This window comes from Synchiropus splendidus, chromosome 4 (assembly GCF_027744825.2).
Source record: "Synchiropus splendidus isolate RoL2022-P1 chromosome 4, RoL_Sspl_1.0, whole genome shotgun sequence".
In the NCBI taxonomy this organism is placed as follows: domain Eukaryota; kingdom Metazoa; phylum Chordata; class Actinopteri; order Syngnathiformes; family Callionymidae; genus Synchiropus; species Synchiropus splendidus.
Genome location: NC_071337.1, coordinates 23,373,906 through 23,395,593, shown reverse-complemented (window position 1 = coordinate 23,395,593; position 21,688 = coordinate 23,373,906). Strand labels below are relative to the sequence as shown.

The 21,688-nt window shown below is 46.6% G+C and overlaps 3 protein-coding genes across 5 annotated transcripts; 1 reads left to right on the top strand and 2 right to left on the bottom strand.

Moving 5' to 3' along the window:
* The first annotated feature begins 661 nt into the window (after positions 1–661).
* On the top strand, positions 662–4,594 carry ing3 (inhibitor of growth family, member 3). Its single transcript, XM_053862239.1, has 12 exons — positions 662–799; positions 940–1,011; positions 1,816–1,916; positions 1,991–2,056; positions 2,311–2,407; positions 2,494–2,565; positions 2,689–2,805; positions 3,131–3,294; positions 3,366–3,553; positions 3,628–3,820; positions 3,900–3,938; positions 4,041–4,594. Exons 1-12 carry the CDS (start codon positions 772–774, stop codon positions 4,155–4,157), a joined length of 1,254 nt encoding a protein of 417 aa, XP_053718214.1. The 5' UTR covers positions 662–771; the 3' UTR covers positions 4,158–4,594.
* A 70-nt stretch (positions 4,595–4,664) lies between these two features.
* Positions 4,665–9,186, bottom strand: svopl (SVOP-like). Its single transcript, XM_053862237.1, has 16 exons — positions 9,073–9,186; positions 7,730–7,836; positions 7,575–7,663; positions 7,404–7,502; positions 7,269–7,340; positions 7,068–7,192; positions 6,631–6,694; positions 6,444–6,569; positions 6,257–6,385; positions 6,117–6,190; positions 5,557–5,753; positions 5,379–5,490; positions 5,222–5,303; positions 5,064–5,153; positions 4,890–5,003; positions 4,665–4,815 (listed from the first exon to the last, which is right to left on the bottom strand). The coding sequence occupies exons 2-16, from the start codon at positions 7,833–7,835 to the stop codon at positions 4,804–4,806; spliced, it is 1,491 nt and encodes a 496-aa protein (XP_053718212.1). The 5' UTR covers position 7,836; positions 9,073–9,186; the 3' UTR covers positions 4,665–4,803.
* Positions 9,187–9,634: 448 nt separating this feature from the next.
* On the bottom strand, positions 9,635–21,541 carry si:dkeyp-27e10.3 (UPF0606 protein KIAA1549). 3 transcript variants are annotated; one of them, XM_053864093.1, is made up of 21 exons: positions 21,038–21,539; positions 19,692–19,880; positions 17,740–18,885; positions 17,597–17,679; positions 16,179–16,478; positions 15,929–16,115; positions 15,809–15,868; positions 15,588–15,739; positions 15,181–15,358; positions 14,934–15,118; positions 14,424–14,629; positions 14,236–14,363; positions 14,071–14,085; positions 13,467–13,669; positions 13,169–13,404; positions 12,958–13,096; positions 12,512–12,805; positions 12,386–12,438; positions 12,181–12,308; positions 11,909–12,063; positions 9,636–11,841 (listed from the first exon to the last, which is right to left on the bottom strand). In XM_053864093.1, exons 2-21 carry the CDS (start codon positions 19,789–19,791, stop codon positions 11,617–11,619), a joined length of 4,173 nt encoding a protein of 1,390 aa, XP_053720068.1. In that variant the 5' UTR covers positions 19,792–19,880; positions 21,038–21,539; the 3' UTR covers positions 9,636–11,616. The 3 variants fall into 3 exon arrangements, with proteins under 3 accessions (XP_053720069.1, XP_053720068.1, XP_053720070.1); XM_053864095.1 differs by having other exon boundaries at positions 12,611–12,805; positions 21,038–21,538; XM_053864094.1 differs by lacking the exon at positions 14,071–14,085 and having other exon boundaries at positions 9,635–11,841; positions 21,038–21,541.
* Between the last annotated feature and the right edge of the window lie 147 nt (positions 21,542–21,688).

Genomic DNA, 21,688 nt, shown 5'->3' with positions numbered 1-21,688 from the left:
TAATAATAAAACATTTTGCGTTGAAAGAGGAGAGGTAAAAGGAAAATAAAAAATAAAAACAAAAAGAATTACTGCAACAGAACAACTGCAGGTTTTCCCACAGATCAAGAGTTTTCCTGACAAAATGTGTATTATAATTATATTTATTGAACAATAGATAAATATTATTAATGAAAAACACATTTATGTAACTGTAGCAGTACAATACAATCTATCTAACCGTTGGCAGGACGATTTTATTATGGACGAGATATTGAAAATAATGTTTGCATTATGTCTCTTACTGTCTTTTGCAGTCAAATACAAATCATGTATGGTTCTTCTAATCATTAATTACACATAAAATTAAGTTGTATGATTTAGATGACAGTTCAGATGATTCAAGGCAGCCATGGGTGTCGGACTGGAAGCGGGGAAATTATACTTTTTATTAAAATTATACATTTTAACATGTCTTTTTATATAATAATGAATGTGGCCCTCACGCAGTGTGATTTTATTATACGCTGTTCGTTTAGGACCGCGTTCACTTTTTGGGGACAAAAACAAAATTGTGCATCTCAAACTACAACTCCCGTCAGGCATCTGTTTCTATGACGAAATTCTACGCCCCATTTGAGTCTCAACCAATCAGAGCAGAGATATTTCCGAGCGTGACGTAGTCTGACCTCAGATTCAGGCTATTTTTTCTGAGCGAGACAGCGACTGGCGGCGCCATATTGAAAGAAGAAATCCGTGCCGTAAAACTCTTAATACACAAAATTTGGCACAATGTTGTACCTAGAGGATTATCTTGAGAGTGAGTACTGGTCACTATATGAATATTAGAGGCGCAACCGCCTCGTATAACGGGTTAATATGTCTGATAGAACGAGATACGTTCCTCCGTGTGTTAGCCTAGCCGGGTTAGCATGTTCACCGTTTTTTCTTGTCTCGCAGTGATCGAGCAGCTTCCCATGGATCTCCGCGACAGGTTTACGGAAATGAGGGAGATGGACCTGCAGGTTCAAAGTAGGTGCTGCGCGCACCACAGCGTCTGCCGTCCCACACAACAGTGATGTCTCCGCAACGAAAAATGATATGTATAGTATAGTTATGCGATCATTTTAATATTTCATTTACTGTAAAAATATTTAATTGGAACGAAAAAAATGAGGTTCATAATCATATTGATATAACATTACATTTTGTCATAGAGGACTAATGGATTCCATTATCATAACCCTTTTGTATCCTTTGGCAATGTATTTGCTGTAATTCGTGTTCCTAATGTTACATCCCATGATAGTGATGCTAGTCTAGAAAGCAGTCCTGCAACTATAGTTTGCTAGAGATGCAAATAGTTGCAGTCATTTGTCTATCAATATGACGAGTTTTTCATTGAGGTTCATTGTAGTGTTGGGGTTTAGTAGGGAGGATGCACAGTGTGAAGTCAAGGTGGAGGAGACTGACTTGCTGTGGGAAATCCTAAAAGATAAAGAAGAAAATGATCATGCTTCAATGTAATGCTGTTCACTCTCCGATAAAGAATGGGTTCCTGTGCAGATGCTATGTGCCAGTCGTCTGCTCTTGTCTTTTTCTTCGCCGACCCAAGATCCTTTCGATCGTGCCTGCCACGGTCAAATTCAGAGGCAAACAATGTATCAATGCATATATTATTTTGTTGCAAAATTCTTTATTTTCTGGGAGGGAAAAGCCTTCGAAGCCATTATTAATAATTCTTATTCCTCAACAATAGTGTTGGTTCACCTCATTTTCTCGGCTGCAGAAGTGACCGCTGTTCTTCATGTCTGTCTCTTTTTTTTTTTTATTTAGACGCTACTGATCAACTGGAACAGAAGGTTGTTGATTTCTTTGCCAACGCTAAAAAGAACAAGCCAGAGTGGCGAGAAGAACACATGGAATTGATCAAGAAGGTGAGGAGTCGAACAGAGTGGCCTTCAGAGAAGTGAAGTCATCATCGGTGATGTTGCTCTTTGAACCGTTCCAGGATTATTACAAAGCTCTGGAGGATGCTGATGAGAAAGTCCAGCTGGCCAATCAGATCTACGATCTTGTAAGTGAGAGATGCATCATGAGTGCTTCCATTTGACCTCTGAACTTTCTCACATTTATATAGTTTTTTATTATTACACTTGTTTTAGTATCAAATTTGTCTTCTTATTTTAATAGAAGTTTACATGAATGTCGAGTGTCTTGTTTCAAAATATATAAATCAGCAAGCCAGTGATTTATTCACAATATGTCTAGCTGTACATCTCATACGTAGGGAGTCAGATCTATTACTGCATTTGTTAATGTTGTGTTCAGGTGGATCGTCATCTGCGCAAACTGGATCAGGAACTGGCCAAATTCAAAATGGAGTTGGAGGCTGACAACGCTGGAATCACAGAGATTCTGGAGAGACGTAAGTCTGAGCTGCAGCGGACAAGTTGCTGTTTCAAAGTGATGGAAGTGAAGCTGACAGTTGCTGACATCTGACGTGACTTTCAGGTTCTCTGGAGATGGACAGTCCCTCTCAACCAGTCAACAACCATCACGTCCACTCACACACAACAACTGAGAGTAAGTCATGCATCACTGTGTCGCCTGGCGTGACACCATGTTCGATAAACTTAACACGTTTCCCCAAGCCCCTGAAGCGGAGTTGCTCTCAAGCTTGTACTGTGTTGCCTTTCTTCTTCTCAGAGAGAAAATACAGCGCACCCACTCATCACTCCACCGATCACATCCCAGAGAAAAAGTTCAAGTCAGAAGCCCTGTTGTCCACACTCACCTCAGACGCCTCCAAAGAAAACACGCCAGGTAACCGCTGATTTTTCTGCAACTCTATTTGGCTTCTTTGTCTTTGGAATTACCCCAACCCATTTATAAAACATTTGCTGTTTCAGCCAACTCAGTTGTAATGCTTTTATTTTTATTTTTTTCATTATTTAAAAAAAAAACATTTTAACCTCTAATTGCGTAACAGTTTGCCTTCCATAATAGAAAGGTTTTAGCAATAATTGTAACCAGAGTATGTATGTTGTTACACGCATAGTAATAATTTCACTATGCGTGAAGATTATAAAATAGACCCTGTTTAACCTTCCAAATTCAAACTTGTTTGCTTTACTTCTGGTGTCTGCAGGCTGCCGCACCAACAACTCTCAGTCGTCCACCAACAGTGTCTACAGCGTCAACTCATCTCAGCCTCTGGCCTCTTACAACCTGAGCTCTCTACCCGCCGGGCCAGCTGCTGGAGCTGGGGCCATCACCATGGCAGCGGCTCAGGCAGTACAAGCCACAGCACAGGTAGCCGTCGGCTTGCACCACATCCTGTGGTGGGTTGCGTGGTCGCCATGTGACCAACTCTGTTTGTTCAGATGAAGGAAGGCCGCCGGTCGTCCAGTCTGAAAGCCAGCTACGAAGCCATCAAGAACAATGACTTCCAGCTTAGCAGAGAGTTCTCTTTGTCCCGGGAAAACTCTGGTTATTCCTCGTCCGCTCTGGCATCCACCCTCACCCAGAATCTTGCTCCGACCTCCTCCGACTCTCGAGGGCGCAAGTCGAAGTATGCCCCACCCCCGTCTGTCCACACGTTGACCCCAGAGTCACTGGAGGCTCATCTTGTTTGTGTGTTTCCAGAAGCAACATCAAGTCTTCCAACCACCAGTCGTCCTCGTCGTCGTCTTCCTCTTCGCTGTCATCCTGTTCCTCATCATCGGCGCTGGCGCAGGAACTGTCCCAACAGGTGTCGGTGCTGCCTGAGGCTGAGGCCAATAGCCAGGTAGACTGGACCTACGATCCCAACGAGCCTAGATACTGCATCTGCAACCAGGTAAGTAACAGACAAGTCGTCCACTGATGGTGAGCCGCCGCTGTGCCCCGTCACTCAGGCGTTCTTAATGTCTCTGCAGGTGTCTTACGGAGAGATGGTTGGCTGTGACAACACAGACGTGAGTATCTTTTATCATCCTCATTTTTTAGTTTAGCATCACCTTCAGTTGAGTTAATTCATGAAGTTGGTCAGACACTAACGTGGTCATCCTTGTGTGCAGTGTCCCATCGAGTGGTTCCACTACGGTTGTGTGGGTCTGACAGAGGCACCTAAAGGGAAGTGGTACTGTCCCCAGTGCACGGCTGCCATGAAGAGGAGAGGAAGCCGACACAAATAGACGCCACATCTGAGGGTCGAAAAAACTGCCACGCCGTGAGCCCCAGGAAATTGTGCTCTCCAGGTGTGGAGCGCTCCTGTTTGTTTACATTGAGTCGCAGTGGACGCTGCTAACGGATGGACCAACCACATCAGAGGTCATGGGTGTCAGACTCGCTGAGTCTAGAGAAAGTATCTGTGGAAATGTGACTTTTAACGGTGAAATTGTCTTAAATGTGTTTCCTCGAATGATCTGAACATTAGTATTTTTTTTTTACATCACTAAAAAGAAGTGTTAACCTGAGATTTAATTTTGAATCTCTGGAGTCAGTGTGTGTGAGCGTATGTGTGATCAGACTGTCTGTGCTGACTGTTTTCAAGATGTTTAAAAAAGGAAGCCCAATTAAAGATCCAGATGTTTTAGTAACCGCTGTTCTGTTTTTTTAAGCTGTTGATTGACCGGCTGCAGGTCCCAACTAGAACAAGTGGGAGGCGGAGGTGTTAAACATATATAAGCAGTGTAGCACATTCAAATGACTTTATTTTGTTTTGGGCCAACTTGAGGTTCCCCCTTTCATAGGCAGGTTTCTTACAGAGGGGCACAGTTATACTTAATATCTACAGAAATTCAATAAATGTAACAGTATCCAAGTTTTCTGCTGGAGTGGTCAGGAGGTTTGCTGAAACAAACAAACTTCTGGTCACACATGGGGAGTCAGGCGACATGTTTGGATTGGTATTGTGTCATTCTCACCAGCAGCGCTCGTCCTTTAGTTTCTATGGGCAGCAGGCAGTTCCCCAGTGCACACAGGACACATGCCACAGCGAAGGGACTGAGGGCTTTGACCACCGACTGTGACATCAGCACCTACAGTCCACAGCAGTCAGCTTCAGATCCGACCTGGAGCCAGATGGTCGACCATCTCACCTGAGCGATGAAGGGTGCGATCATTCCTCCGATTCTGCTGAAAGATGTGCAGAAGCCCATTCCCAGAGACCGGGCCACGGTGGGGTACACCTGAGCGCACAGGTACGAGTCAGAACACTTTCAGGAAGCAGCTGTTTTTGAAGGTCAAACAAAGGTACCTCTGCTGTGTAAATGTATACGACGTTGAAGTTCATGGAGACCACAGACCGCAGCAGAAAGAGCAGCACCGTGAAACCAAACCTGCAGGGAGAGTGGAAATATAAAGGGGTGCCAAGTTCACCGTCATGAAGATGGCTTCAGTGGACAAGCCCGTACATGGTGGAGCAGATGTTGAGCATCATGAAGAAAAACGCAGCCAGCAGCTGCAGAACCGACAGACTGATCCTGCGTCCGAACACGTTGAGCAGCAGGATGTTGACCGGGATCACTGGAGGGTCAGATCAGAACATTGACCACCACCTTCCTCCAGCCGTGGAACCGAGCCACAACTCACATGCAGATTCCCCCAAACAGCTGATGAGCAGCGTCTGGTAGTCGCTCATTCCGAAGGGGATGCAGTAACAAATTCCATCCTCGTGTTTGTGCTTGACTGCATGCTCGGTGTCGGGGTCAGTGACGCACAGCAGGTTCTTCTCCAGCAGTTCTGAGCTGCTCAGCACAGAGCCGTAGTAGATGAAGGAGGCTACAAACCTGCCGTGCAACACAAGTACTCAGTAGTAGTAGGACTTTTGAAAATACATAAACTGTTAGAGGAGACCTTTTTCCTCAAAGTCCTTCAGCTGTTCTCAAAAACTACTCCAGGCGAATGTTGGAGAGACCACCAGTCCAAGACACGACACTTAAACAAACCACCACTCACACCCAGAATTTAGACCCACTGGCTAACCTCAGTATGTGGGAGGAAACCAGTGCACTCTGAGAAAACCCACCACAGAAAATACAAGGGAGGTACCCAAGTTCGCCCCATATTCAAGGTCAACTTGTAAGTCAAAACGTACATAACGCTAAGATTGATGCAAGTATCTCAAAGAAGCCAGGAACCTTCAGACCTACCAGGAATACCACAGCAGCAGCGTGGTTCTCCTGAGTGATGGTGTCAGCAAAATCCTCCAGTTGCCTCGCTCTTTCTGAAACACCAAAAAAAACATGAGCCACCAGCAGACACAGAACACCCCGCTTGACCCTGAACGCACCACAGTGGGCTCCACCAGATGCCCAGGAGGTAGGTGCGCCCGGTTCATCTTGGCAATCTTGCTCAAGGTGTTGAGAGCAGCCTGGTGATTTCCTGCAGACACGTTGTAGCGCGCCGACTCAGGAATGAACTGAAGGGAGACAGAAGTGTCAGCGGGACAACTGGTTTGTGCAGGAGTTTATTCACACCTTAAAGAGGAAGATGAGGATGATGCTGGGTGTGACGGAGAACCGGATCATCCACCTCCAGCCCAGAGTTGGAACCACCAACATGCCCAAGATGATGATCAGCATGGAGCCGATCATCCAGAAGACCTGTGGGAGGAGCACAGTGAAGGCACATTCCTGCAACAGCTGAGACTGCAGAAAGACTCACCGTGGCCAGGGGGAGCAGGGTTGCACGGTGCTTCGCAGGAATGAACTCTGTCTTCAACACAAACCTGCATCACAGAGCTCACTATATTAGTCCATTAAGTTACTGTATAATATTAGAGAATGAAATGCAAATGACGTGATTTGTTTTTTTGAAGAATCCCTTTTTCCAATGTAGGTCAAACAGTGTTTGTGTGTGTATGTGTGTGAGAGAGAGAGAGAGAGAGAGAAATTGTGCACACCAGCAGTGATTGTAGTGACAAGGACATTGCACTCTGACGGGAAACTTAGGGGGATTCATGTAACTCTCCACCATCTCGAGTGGAAAACATTAAAGCTACTGGTGATAAAAGGCTTTTATTGAATTGATCACTCTGTCTCTGCAAAAGGTGCACAAGTGAATTAGTTAGGCAAAAAAGGGACGTGTGTGTTTGGTCTCACCCCTGAGACACTCCAGCGACACCACAGCCCACCATAGTGCGCAGGAAGATGAACCAGCCGTATGACGGCGCGAACGATGTGAGCAGAGAGAAGTAGGAGCTCCACACAAACCCCACAAACACCACCTGACGCACAAGAACACACTGGGTCAAACACCAGCTAAAGGTCAAGTTAAAAAAGCTCCGCCGGAGCCTTGGTGACCTTCCAGCGTCCGTATCTGTCGGCGATGTATCCGCTCAGAGCCCCACACGCCATGAAGCCCATGAACACCATCTGCAGGACCATTCATGTGAGTGCGACAACGTCTATCAGCAGCAGAGAAGAGAGGGATCTCACCGTGGACACCAGCGCCACCTCCCAGTCCTTCAGCTGCCACTCACACCTGATCTCAGGAGACACCACCGCCAGCAGCATGATCTCCATCGCCTCCACAATCTTAAGGCAGAAGAGGACAACCTGTCAGAGCGACACCTGGAGGGCGACCGCTCCTTCCCAATACACGCTTACGTTCGTGCTCCCCATTATGAGAAATAAAATGATGTGAAAGCGGCCAAAGCCGATGGTCTCCACCGCCTCCTCCACTGTGAACGTCTGTTCTGCAGAGCACACACACACACGTACGTCTATAAGTAAGAAATTCAACTCTTGTTTCAAGAACTCACCTTTTTCATGCTTTCTTTTTTGTCCAGACTCAAGAGGCGACCAGTTCAATTCCACTTCCTGAAGGTGGATGGCGCTCACCAGCTCAGTCTTCATTCCATCAGCCATCCTGAAAGAGAGTTGGCACGAGGATTACTGCTCAGGACCTCAGAATATCCCTAAAGTTCTGCCATCAACGCAAGACCTTCACCAGAAAATAACATGCCTCGTGGCTGTGCTTATGTCTGCAACTGCTTGATCAATATTGACAGAGGAATGACAGCACACTCACTACACACATGATCTGAACACAGACAGAAACTCTGGAAACTTCAACAGCAGTATAACCACTCATTTCAAATCCCAAGACGTCAATCCAAGTCAGCTAACAAATCCAGAACACATGAAGCTCTAGCTGTAGTCCTACTAATATCTAATTAGTATCGGTAGTACCACCACAAGTACTTCACATTACTGTATATCACAGCTTTGAGTACTTCTGCAGTTACAGTAGCAGTTTAGTAGAAGTCGGGACACCTGAAGAGCATGAGTGACATACTTGCACATGCATCTTACCGTGACTATTCCTGGAATAAACACTGTTTGTACTGTTTGTATTATTGTGCCTGGCACTTCTACAGTACTGTATTATAATTAGTCAACCCTCACTTAGTCTCACTACTACTGATCACCAGTATCACTACAGATGCCCATTAGTTATTACTGTGATAGTACTGCTACTATTACAACCTGAAGTTTTGTTGTTGCTGGGGATGAGTATCAGAACTGCTTCTGACCACCGGTACAGTTAGAGCAGTACGAGCAGTATGGCCAACATGGCTAACCAAGTTCTCCTTCTACAATCGCAGTTACGAATCGTGCACAGTCTTTTGTTTCACCATGATGCATCAAAGTGATTAAGTTCGTCTTCTAGTGTTATAACTCCAATATGTCGCAATATCAAACACGATGCTAATAAATAAACCGCGGACTACAATGAGTCAGAACCAGAATCAATACATTTGCAAACATCGGCAAATACATCTCACACACGCTAATATTGCTTCGGATGATATTTGACTGGAATAAAAAGGGGTTATTAATGAAGGAAAATATATATCGGAAGTAGTCTCGAGAGTGATGGTAATCGATAGCGCACTCACTCACCAATCCTACATTGAACTAACGTGACACTTTATTTGCCAATCTGAATAACAAAATATAAATAATATTAACTGCGCATTCGAGGTCAAGCACCGAGCGAGTTTCCGAACTCTTCCTTTTTATCTACTTTGATAAACCACGATCGCTACGCGGCGGTTAAAGACACAAAGATATCGTTTTAATCTACAGAAATTGGACTCACTCGACGTTTGACTGCTGCTCATCTCACAAGTCAATGAGCGAATCCTTCGCAGGTTTTTCCGGAGCGGCTGTTTACCTGCTCAGGTAGTTCCGGAAGTGACATGGAAGCGAGTTTCGCTGTGAGCGGAAGTAAAGCGGGATGAACGCAAGTGCGATCACGAAACAGGATGATTGGTTAGAGCTTTTAAAACGTGTTTAGCCAGTCTAAACAAGTTAACCTTAAAACGAGGTGTTTGTTGACACAAGAGGCTGTGTGGCTTTTAAAGCTCACCTGAAATTGCTGGGTCACACTTTGACTAACAAAACAAGCAGGCAAATCGAAACTAGAGTTGGTTTAAGGTGAAATAGTTGAATTTTTCTTCATCTATATCTGAAATAATCTCATCAGTAATAATAATCATAATCATTGTATCCCAAAGGGTGAAAGAAAGCGGTGTCGTGGGCACTGTCTGACAGAATAAATACGTTTTTATTGTTGTCTGATTTATTGCTAAAATGAAAATGAATGCCAATTTGAATGAGCGACTGGGAATGTTTTGTGGAAGGATTCTCTATGGACCATGATGTTTAATGATGACATAGCGAAGACTGGAAGCAGAGTTGGAAGCACAAGAAGCAAATTGAGATGTAAAGAAAACCAGTGAGGTGTACATGGGTTTCAGTCTGTTAATAAAAGTTCCAACATGATGTTAAAGCAACATGACACATTTATTTGAGAGTGGATCAAAAAATTAGGAGATCCTCTGTCAGTCGTTGAATAAGCACCATGTGAGGGGGTTGCATTATTTCTGCTGTCCTACTGTCAGGCAGATCACCGCATCGCCTAAAACATTCACTCTTCTTTCTCTTAAAACGTCAACTGCATTTATTCAGGTCAAAAATATGAAAATCATGTTTATTTTTTTGTTGTTGTTGTTGATTGATGGTATTATGGAACAGCGAATTTTCAACACTATAGAACATTTTAGCAGCATGCTAACATTAACACCACGTGCAGCTGAAGCATCCAGTGCAACGGAACATGCTCATGACGCTTGACAGAACTAGTCAGGAGATGTGCTGTCTTCGAGGCGCTGCAATATAACCAGCCGTCCCGTCCCACCGGCAGACACTGTAGCGGACTTCCGGTTGCAAAACATTAGAGGCAATTTCCATCTGGATTTTGGAGCTAAATATGCAACTTAGCAACTTAAATAGCAACTGAAAACCAGGCACAACATAATTCAAGACACAATCTAGCAAAAATCCAAACAGTAAAAAACATAGAATGTTCATTTATGAGTCAGATGTTGGCAAAGTTAGGGGACCCAACCTTGTGTCAACTTTGCAAGGCATAATGCTCCAGGCATGTCAAATAGGCAAATGTCAGGTGATACGAGACAACAAAGCGCAAGCTGACACACAACTTCAGGAGTCGAAACACTTCACTTTAGTTGTAGTAGGAGTGATAGATCATACAGAACTATGTCCGTGGTCAAAAATTTTGCAAGAGAAAACCAAGCAAGAAACAAATTTAAAAATACGTTTCCTAGAAACTTCTTCAGATGATGTTGTGAAAACCCAACAATGGTGCAGGTACTGAAACAACACTGCAAGAGAGTGAATATTAAAGGGTCAGAAACACATATTTAGAATTGTTTGTTCTCCTGCTGAAGTGAAGCAGATTCAGCCCGTGTGGACAAACATCCCCGCTCTCCTGACGTAGTTCTGCTCACCAACAGATGGATGCAACAGATCAGTGATGAGCTTCTTAGCAAAGCAATGAGTCAGCTTCAATTTCTTTTTAGTTGCCACTACATGTACATGAACACGCCAGCGAGCAGCTATGCCAAACAACAATAACACTCACAAATTAACCATTTGCTCCAAATACAGCGAGCTCAAACACAAAAGGGAACAATAGCTCTGTCTTTTTCTGATCAAAATAAACCAATAAAAAACATCTCAATACTTTGATAATAACTCTGACATTAATATTGTGCTCATCAGTATTCTATCTCTTTACATATATCATATGTATCTTATAGCTATGTATTCATATATATTTATACTGAAATATATATATATATATATATCTATAGTATGTTCCACCTCCAACTGTGCACAGGCCATACTGAAATGGTGGATGAGCTAAGACACATCTACGGGTGCGACAAGACTGTGGAAGGCAATGTGGCGACAAAGTAAGATGTACGAGCCTGATGTTAGCACCACTGTCTAAGATTTTGGATGGACAATCTACAATTATGAGAGTCCAGACGGATGATCTGTTCCGCAGGTTGTGGGCCCATCGACTCCAGAGCTTGAGGAATGTCCTGGATTCCAACGCTCAAACATTCCTGATGGACCGACTCAGGGCACCTACAGGTTTGTGATTGAAGGTGATCGAAGCACTTTTGTCCCAAAGTGCATCAAGATGGTCGAGACACTGGACCCTGTAAAGTACCGGAGGTCATCCATGGAGCATGGTTGGAAGTTATGGGCTCGTTGGAGTCCAGAGTGCAAATCAGTTTCTGTCCAGTTCCTCCCCGGGGCGGAGCCCGTCCTAGGGGTAGCTGGTGATGGCGGCCTGCTTCTGGGCCAGCCGCCGCAACTCCTCCCTGATCGCTTTGATGAGGGAGGCGGAGGTATGAGCTGACGGTGAGGCGTCGTCCGGCAGATACTCTGGAGTGGGGGAGGTCAGGAGGAGCGGCGGTGCAGACGGGTCTCGCAAAGAAGAACTGGGCATCTGGAATACCGCCGAGGATGAGAACTCCGGAAATGACAGCACCTGTTGAAGAAAAACACCTTTGTTTTCCAGTTTGTTTTAAAGCTGGGCTCAGTGCGTTGACACTCACACTCTCTCTGCTGGCGCCAGATCTGGACAGGTCTTGGTCTGAGTGCTGCTGGTTCCAGCTAGAGCCTGTCGGGCCTGACATGCTCCGACCAACCCCTGGATACGCACCAATCTGGCTGGACAAGCCCACCTGGGTCAGGTGGTGGAGCTGAGCACCTGTTGGTCAAAAAAAGAAAAATACCAAAATCTGTGCATTTGTTCAAGACGTTTTTGAGTTGAAGCTACAGCAAAATAAAGTGCTCATGAAGTTTAAATGAATGTTGTCAGGTGTACCTGTGCTGCCCCCAACAGGCCGTGGTCTTGAGGAAGAAGGCGGGTCCTCGTACTGCCCTCTGTTGGAGTAAACAGGCTCCTGCAGCTGATCTGATGTAGCAATGTAACCTCCTGAATTTAGGCCCTGCCTGGATATAAAAAAAAGACACCCCATCAGTCTGACTGGAGGTCCAATGAATGGAGAAGACCATTGGTGTTTACTGACCGGGTCAGCAGACCCTGCACCGACGTGGGCGACATCCCCAGCTCGGCATATCTCTGCAGGAGAGAAGGAGATTCACATGTGAGTATGACGTCCTCGAGGCGAAGACCTGCAGGGGTTCAAACTCACTGCAGAGAAGGGACTGTGGGAGGGGGCTGCTGGGTATGAGCTCCACTGCCTGCCCGGCGGGCGGGGCATGGGAGAGGGACTGGGTAAAGCAGGGCTTACCCCGCTCACCCCGGCGCTGCCCTGCGACGATGGCGACACCAGAGCGAAGGCATCATCCAGGAGGGAGTGCATCTGCTGTCGGGCTTCCTCGATGGACGGCTGGGGGGGCATGTAGGGAGGCGGGGGCGGAGCTGAGTCAAAGACTTCATCTGTCGGGGAGGGGCTGCCGTGGTCAGGGGGCAGGTCAGGATCTGACTATAGAAGTGATGACACACATGTTATGATTATATGAATATTAACAGACCCAACCATCCATGAATCTACAGAACATTGAATCGAATCACAACATCCTGAATCTGATTCTCCAACTGTCACCATTTCTGATAGAAGTTTCCCTCTGGCCTCACCATGTAAGCCACATTGTTTAAACCCGGATATTTCCTGTAGGTGGCGCTCTGGTCAGTTAGCAGCCGATCTCTATCTGTGTCAGGGAGGCTTCCAGGTCCTGGCGGAGGCCGCCTCCCCCTGGGAGAGCGCCTCCCCCTGCTAGAACATTTACATGTTGTAAATATACAAACGTGTTTACAACAAGCTAGTAGGAGTTAGAGCGCCACTGACCTCTTTCTGGAGTCGGTGGGCGTGGGTGGGGAGGGCGTGTCCCCTTTAAGGATGCAGTCCATGTGGTCATGAGCAGAGCTGTAGAGGCGCTGGGCCACCTCGCTCTGCACCGGGCCGTCCCCAAACGCATCCATGATGTCGTCCATTGACGGGAACTCGCACTGACCCCGCCTCTTAGCACGCTGCCGCAGCTTGTTCCTCTGGTTTTCCATCTCAGATTTGTGACGCAGCGCCACCTGCAGTAGAAACCGTTGCAGTAAAAACCTCCTTCAGGTGGTTCATGGACACGTTCTCCTACCTCTGTGTTAACCTTCTCTGTCAGGGTGGGGCTCGGCTGTGAGGCCGGTTGAGTGGGTGGGCTCGGGCGTGGCTGCATCGCAATCAGCTGCACCTTATTAGCCTGGCGGCGGTTTCCATCTGAGGAGCCGCGGGACAGACGGTCCACGTGGTCAAAGATGGAAGACGACGACAGCAACTCATCGGGGCCGCTGCCCGAGACAGCTGAAGAGGTGAAAGGTCAACAAAAAAGCACTCAGAACGTAGCTTCACATACGGACGCACTTGACTCCAGCATCCTTCAGAGTGTCAGCTAGCTACGCTGCTCTCTATCGCCCCCCAGGTTCAGCTCAAAACAGTCATCCAATTCACAATCCCTCCTTTCTCTCAGGAAGCAGGCTCTTGATCTACTCCCAACCTGGAACCGCTCAACTTCCAACTTCAATGTTGTTCTCCCTCACACACTTCATCCCGACCCAACATCTTCTCGGCTGGCTCTGTTAACAGTCCTTCCTCTTTGGCCCCCTCTGACTTGACTTCTTCACTGGGCTTACTGATGATGTAAACATGCAGCAAACCAACTTGGAACAACACTACAGCTCACATGCAGTAAAATATGGGCGTACCCAGTTTGCTCCTTCCTTCAGTCCAAAGTGCATGTTGACAAAAAAGTGGCATTTTTAAAGTCAAATCATGTGACATGTTGCAGAAACTAACTGTGCATGCGTTCATGAGTAGGAAACACTCTGTCATAACCTTTGACACTATCAACAAATGGGAACGTCTCTGACCATTTTTGGGCGTCCTCCTCTGTTGCTTCCCTTCACTGGGCGTGGCCACAGGCCGAGTGCTCTCCTCACCCGACTCTCTACCGCTGGACTGATCGCTGCCCAATGAGTCGCCGTCTGAAGGGCTGAGTCTGAAAGGAGCGACGGCTGTGATGGAAGTAAAAAGGATAACATCATTCTGGGTAGCTCACCTGCCCCTGCGACGTCCTGACCGAGCCCCTTTGGTGGACGATCCCTTTGATTTGGGGGTGTTCAGGTCTCCTCCGTCAGATGGGGTTGCTTCTTTAGTGGGAGCAGGGATCGCACCGGGTTCTTGGATCACCATGATGTCATCCTTGCTGTGCTGCCCCAGGTGAAGCTTGGCGAAGTCGAACCCTTTCACGCTTGGAGCCTGGAGCTGACGGATCACACACATCGAGAAGTGGCTGAGGATTCTTGGCCGGCTTTGAAGTCACACACAATTTAACTTGCAACTGCTGACGGATACAACAATGTTTTTTCTCCAGGCCGAAAACAGGAGAACAACGTAACACAGATTATCATAATCTGTGACTTCATGAGAAAAGGTGAGTCTTATTTTAGCCTGCAGACCAAGTACAGCCCTCCTTTATTTTCTGTCACGCATTTTGAATAATTGATCAGAATAAAGAGAAAGACGTGTCGAAGGAATCAGTCATAAGTCACGACTTATGACCCCTCACCTTCTGTCTCTGCTGGATGGTGTTGATGGCGTCTGGCTGGAACTCAAGCTTTTCTGAGCCACACAGCTTCCAGTAGAGGATGATGATGATGAAGACAGCCAGGAGAACAGGAACAACCACGCCCACGATCAGCCAGATGCTGCTGCTTGGCGTCTCAGCCGGAGGGACGGACACGGTCTCCACGGCTGACAGATGGAAGTACAATTGTTAAAGAGGATGAGGACCAAAGGTCTCCGAGGTGACTTACCTTGAGCTAGCGGTCTCTGGACTTGGTGTCCCAGAACAATGGCAGCTCTCTGAAGGTCCAGTCTGTTGAGGGTGTTGGCCATTATTTCAGCTGAGATTCTCTCCCCACTTGGTCCCTCCACAAAATATAGCACCTCCAGGGGGCGCTCTGGCCCGGACAGCCTTGTCACACGCACCACCTGTTAAAGAAAAAAGCATCTCAGACTACTTTAAAGTGCAACCCTTCCGTCTGTAAAAGAGTAACTCCACTTTTTTTCCCAGCATCTCTGTACTTTTTGTAGCACATGTTGTACACATGGTGTCAATATTTGCTCTCATTTCTGGTTTGCTAGCTTCAAAGGATCTATTAATAAACAATTAGAAAGTCCTCTTTGTAAACAACAAGCACTCTGAGGATCTGGTATTTACCTGCAGGCTGTTGTTGCCCACTGCAGTTGCTCTCCTCCAGCGCCTCCTGGTGGTCAAGGCCAGACCTTCCTCCAGCAGCAGAGCGAGCCGTCGCTCCAGACGTGCCTTGAAACTTCTCTCAGCCACCATGTGCTCCTGAACTCCGAGCAGAACTGGAACAGACGGTTTTAATGTAAGGCTCTATAAATCCGAAGGACAATTCATCTTTCAAGAAATCTCACCAGTGCGGACCCAGGTGAAGCGTAGGTGATGAGAAGTGTTCAGCTCTGGGTAGTGGACGGCTGCAGCATATGATTATTTTAGCATGTTTTCATTGCAAAAGACCTACGTGTGTGCCTTACGTTCTGCGATCTGCTGCACTGGAAACCCAATATAGAAGCTGAACTCGACGATGCTGAGCATTCTCAAGTGCTGGCTGACCTCTGACCCCAGGAGGTAGCCCCGTCCATCACGAACAGCAAACGTAATGTCGACAGGAACCTTTTGTCCTGGTGCCGGTGTGGAAACAGCAAACGTGATGTTCAACAGCTGTAAAACAAAAAGACAGTTTCAATCATCTCCTGGAGTGACACTGCATTGCTCATGTCTTACCTGCACTGTGACATTGCCGACCTCGTGTGACCGCCGCCGACTTTCCATGTACGCCATCATCAGCCCTCTTTCCACCTGCTCGCTGAAGTTACAGACCCTGATGTCCACATATGCTGGTACAAACTGCACGACGGAGTGGATCTGATAGCGCAGGTCGGGCACAGTGTAGAGCGGGGACAAGGAGGATATGGGGCCGGGGATTCGAGGAAGTCGACGGAGGGCATTGAGGACCGATATGGTGGTGTAGATCAGTGGACCCGACACCACTCGAAAGTCAAAGCTGTATGGTGTTCTGAGGAACTGTGGACAAGCAGACGGATACTCAGAACAGAAGTGGGTTGGAATATTCTTTTTGGCTGAGAGACAGAGTCACAGTTTTGTCTTCAACCTAACCAGCCCTTTCACTCAGCTGTAATACGCTTCCTAAATACTAGAGGAATCTTACCGACTCCTTACTGAAACTGAAGTTCTACCACTTGTGTCTCTTGGTTACCATCTAGTGTGAAAGGAAGTGAATAGCAGCCCAATCCAGAGGCTCATATGACATACTGTATTTCGTTGGAAAGGAAAGAACATTGCACCACAGTACATGACTGAAAGCAAAGATGTGATGAAATGAAAATATACAAATTATTAATAATATATGATGTATGGATGAAGAAATTCAACATATATATTATTCATTTCTAAGCAAGACTGAAAAATGATTGCATTAATCCATGCACAGGAAAGTATGGGAATCTAAATATTTGTAAAAAAATATTTTTTTTTTATTTAAATACAGTTAAAATATATTGTTAAAAAATCGTAATGATCAACACATTTATTAATTAAGAAAAATAGCAGCAATAAAAATGGTAAAAAATATGATCAATGCTAATATGAATATGTTTCGGACAATGCTGACAGAAACAAGAAATTTTCATTTTTCTTCAATTTGATGTTTATACTCTAGTGTTATTGCTGAGTACCTATGAAGTTATTCGGTCAACAATAAATACTGTTGTCTGTGCCACTGTCACCCCAAACACTCTGTGATTGGTGGGGTAACAAAAAATTCTAATAATTACGACATTAGCAAATATAAAAATACATTAAACGCAGTATAAAATAGCAAACCAATATAAGCAAGTTGCGGCTAAATGTAATAAATTATTTATTATAAATACATAACAGTGAATTATGATAAAACTGTAGAACAGCAAATCAAACTATTAAGGCACAATAACATTTCATGTGCAAGCACAATTGAAGAATAATGTACTCAAAAGCTAAATAAAAACAAACTGTCATAAAACAATATATTGGTTCTCCTGACTTAAATACTTTTTTAAATAATTTGCAGGAGCGTTGGCTGTGCCACTCTGACAGCCCAGTAGAGATGCACATTCCTTAGAAAGGAAATAGGGAGAGGATACCTGGAGCTCCACTGAGCGGTTGAACTCTCTCCTCAGCAGATCTCTGACTTGACTGAAACCTGCCGATGACGTTCTGGAACCTCCTAAAGTGGGACGGACGAGTTAGCACTGACACTATGTGTAAGAGATTCTCGGGGACTCACCAACTCTGACCAGGTACGAATCAGGCTTAGTGATGTTGCACAGGTACTGCCGGGTCGGTGGGGTCTGGACCACCCTGGTTGTGGTGACTGGTGGGGCTCTGGTCAGGCTGATGGCTGTGAAGCGAGTGGTGGTGATAGTTCTACGAGTCGTGGTGGTGGTAGTCTTTGGTGTGGTCCTCGCTGGCTTCGCCGTGACTACCACCGGTTTCTCCGGTCTGTCAGGGCGGGTGGGTGGTGCAAGTGGTGGTGGAGGAGGGACTGTGCTGGTGGTGTTGGAAGGGGGATATAAATCTGGGACTACGGTCCGATCTTTGGGTTTCATCACTGGAGGAAGGGTTGATGGATCTTTGAAGGTTGGCTGGGCTGGTGTGGAAACTGGAGGAGGTGACGGTGGAAAGGTGAAAGGGGAAGTGGTGTCCTCCTGTTGTGGCTCAAGACCTCTTGCAGGTCCTGAACTTGTAGTGGTGCGGTTTTGGGTTATTGTAGGTGAGATGGAGGGTTTGAAGCCGGTCCAGTTGATGTGGTCATGTCCCTTCTCCCGCTCCCGGGCCAGCAGGTTGGTGTAGTACTCCAGACTGTTCATGTCTGGCAACAACACCTCTGTTGGCTCAAGGGGCAGCATGTCTTCAAGGTCGTAGTCTTCATCCCAGGTGGGGAAGACGTCTGGTTGGGATGGCCGTGTGTGTAGAGGGATGCTTGGGGTGGGCGACAGAAGGAGCCGCGACGAGAGTGGGAGGGTGGGACGTCCTGGAAAGGAACTGTCGTAGGAAGCCCAGTCGTCACCATCATCGTAGGGATGGCTGGGCAGAGGAGTGGACAGAGTAAGGTCATCAACGTCTGGGACCATGAAAGACAAAGTCTCCAGGTAATCTCCAGAGCCCCAAGCCTCATCCAGAGACGGGCCCTGATCCCAGGAGGGATGGGGAGTCAGGGTGGGCAGGCTGAGAGGTGGTAGAGGCGGTGGAAGACTGGGGGACAGGAGATCTGGGGGTCTCAACAAGAGGTGGATGCCCTGTGCACCAGAGTCTGGGTTCTCTGCTGCAGCAGAGTCTACAGCTGGGCTGGGGGATCTGACAGGGGGGTCCGATAGTGAGACCAGTGCTGACGGATTCGCTGGAGTCCTTGTTCTGTTCAAGTCTTGCACACCTGAAAGGAATCGCACATGCCAACATTTAGTCACTGCTGATTTCCTTGTGTTGCTTTCACACACACCAAGCCAAGACAGCCTCCTCTCCTAGTGGGAGGAGCTACGCAGCAGAATTGCATTCTGTCTAGAACCACAATAGCTGCTCTGATCATTGCTTCCTAGACTGGACGCTGAGGCCACTATAAATGAGAATATAATCTCATACCTAGTGACGTGGGCTGGGATCAACCATCACTTCAAGATGCTGAAGGACACTCAGCCGCGTCACATGAAGAACTGTAATCGCAGAACTTCTCGACTGTAGTCGACACACTGATCCTCAGAACAAGCAAGGTCCGACCGAAGCGGCAGTCATTACACCACCATTGCAGAACCAAGTCATCACATCACACAACTCTATTCTCATTAAGCTTCCATCATAGAAACACGGTCACATACACAAAAAGCACACACAGCCTTGACTGAGGCGCTTTCATTTTGTGCCGGCTGTGTTGCCATGGAGACCACGGCCGTGCTTTGCGGCAGCGTCACGTGCTGAACGGAGGCGAGTCATTGGTATTCAGGGGACGACGCCCTCCAGTCCCCACTCATTGAGATAGATAGATAGATAGATAGATAGATAGATAGATAGGTAAATAGATAGATAGATAGATAGATAGATAGATAGATAGGTAAATAGATAGATAGATAGATAGATAGATAGATAGACAGATAGATAGATCATAAAAAAGCTTTGGTGTTGTTACATGACGTCTATGTCTTGATGACTACAAGTACACACACACACGCAATGCCACTGACTCACCTGCACCAGGTGCACTGGGTGCCACTGTGGAAACCAACGTCGCAAAGAAAGGCAACAGCACAGTCACGGTGTGGCTGCACTCTATCGTCACCGGACCCATCACTGTTCTGGACCTGATACCGACCTAGATGTCCAGCTGGAAACACAGACTGCTTCCAGGACAGCTACGCGAGCCGGACTCAGGAGGACCTACACAAGGGCACAAAAGAATGTGGTCACATGACTACAAGAGTGGTTGGACTGAAAATCGACCGTTGTGCATGTTATTTCCCGTAAAACTTGATGCCCATTTTTAACAGCTCAACCATCACGTGTTAGTTTTTTCACACCCACTTCCTGTATTGGGTGCACAACGGAATAGACACCACAATAAACAGGTTAAAGTTGGGAAATAGTGCTATAGCAAAGTCTATATTGGCCTTTGAGGGCACCTGATCTGGTGATGGTGCTGACTTGTGCTCTCACACACTGCAATATCCGAGTTCACAATAATGAAGACTCATCACTTAAAAAAAATGCCTGCTTTATCTACACAGCATAATATAAATAATCTACATATAATAAAGAATGTCATTTGACAAGAAAAATGTCTGAAATGAGACCGTTTTTATGAACCATTTCATGTCATCTTGTTTTCAACCAGATGACAACTTGGTCAAGGATTGCAGCCCTGGCAATGATACATGAACAAATAAAAAGTTCTTTGTTTTAGTCCCGAGGCGGACCGTCAGTCAGCATGACTGGCACCTGCTATTCAGAGCTACACAAAGGTCATCAGCGGAGTGTTGATCTTGACTGGACATAGACAGCAATGGTGATGGCATCGGAGACGGAAGCGGCTGAGGAGGATGTGCCTGGAGATGTGATCAGGAATGTCAAGCTTGGGAATCCCTCTCGCACTTGGCTGTGATGATGAATTCATTGGTGTGTACTTCATGAGGTGACTAAAACAATACCTGAGCATCACTCAAACTGTATCCACTTTACTGTTGCAGTCAATATATAAATGCTATATGACACCAAACAATTGTGATCGGCCACATTCCCTCCCTCTAACATGGGCAGCCTCGACTGTTCTATTGGCCTGGTTCGGATGTTATACCTTGACCCAATTAACGGACAAGCAGCGTACTACAACACCGGCCTCGCTCTACTCAGGCGCGAGCATCAGCACACAATCGCTGCTCCATCCGGTTCGGATTCAGTCTCTGGCCGAATTTCCCCAGTTCAGGTCTGAGAGTCTGGTTCCGAATATCATTTCATGGAGCGTCTAGTAGATGTGGGGAATTGATTCCGAGACGAGTCGCCGGTTAAATGCCGTTTACAGTCGGTGCAGACGAACCCACCTGCCATCCTGGAGATGCGGTTCGGGGGCGGCACGCCTGTCCTCCGCAGCCGGGCTGCGCGCTCCCTTCACGGGGAAGAGGAAGACGATGGCTCGCTGCAGAGTCTCCCTCAGCCCACGGTCATTCATCACACCCACATATCCCCCAGGGCACAAGTCCGTACCGGCTCCAGTTGCGGCATCGCGGTGCCGGTCCAGATATTTTCACACAGTCAGTGGCATGTCCAGAACACGACCATCCGTAACCACAGCCGGCGCCCCCACGCACAGAAAACCTTCGCTGCAAGCGATAACCCTCCTTTTTTAGTTTTTTTTTGTCCGTGTCAGCGCGATCCAACCCGGTCCAGAGGGTGGAAATCCGAACCAGCCAGACATTCACCGTTAAGGTGCTCCTCAGGACATCTGTAGATTCTGGAAGACTTGCTTGAGAAGCGGCTGCAGCGCCCCCCTGAGGCCGAGAGAAGTGCAAGCAATGGCGCCACCTTTCAATCTTCGAATTATATTCCACAATTGATACCGATTTATTACAGATGACGAACGCAAAACAGGTCAAGTCAAAATAGTAAGTCGTTTTAGTTAGTTAAAATGAAATTGGGTTACACATAAAGAAGCTTTGATTTTTTCCATCTGAGAAATGGTAGTAAAAATAGAT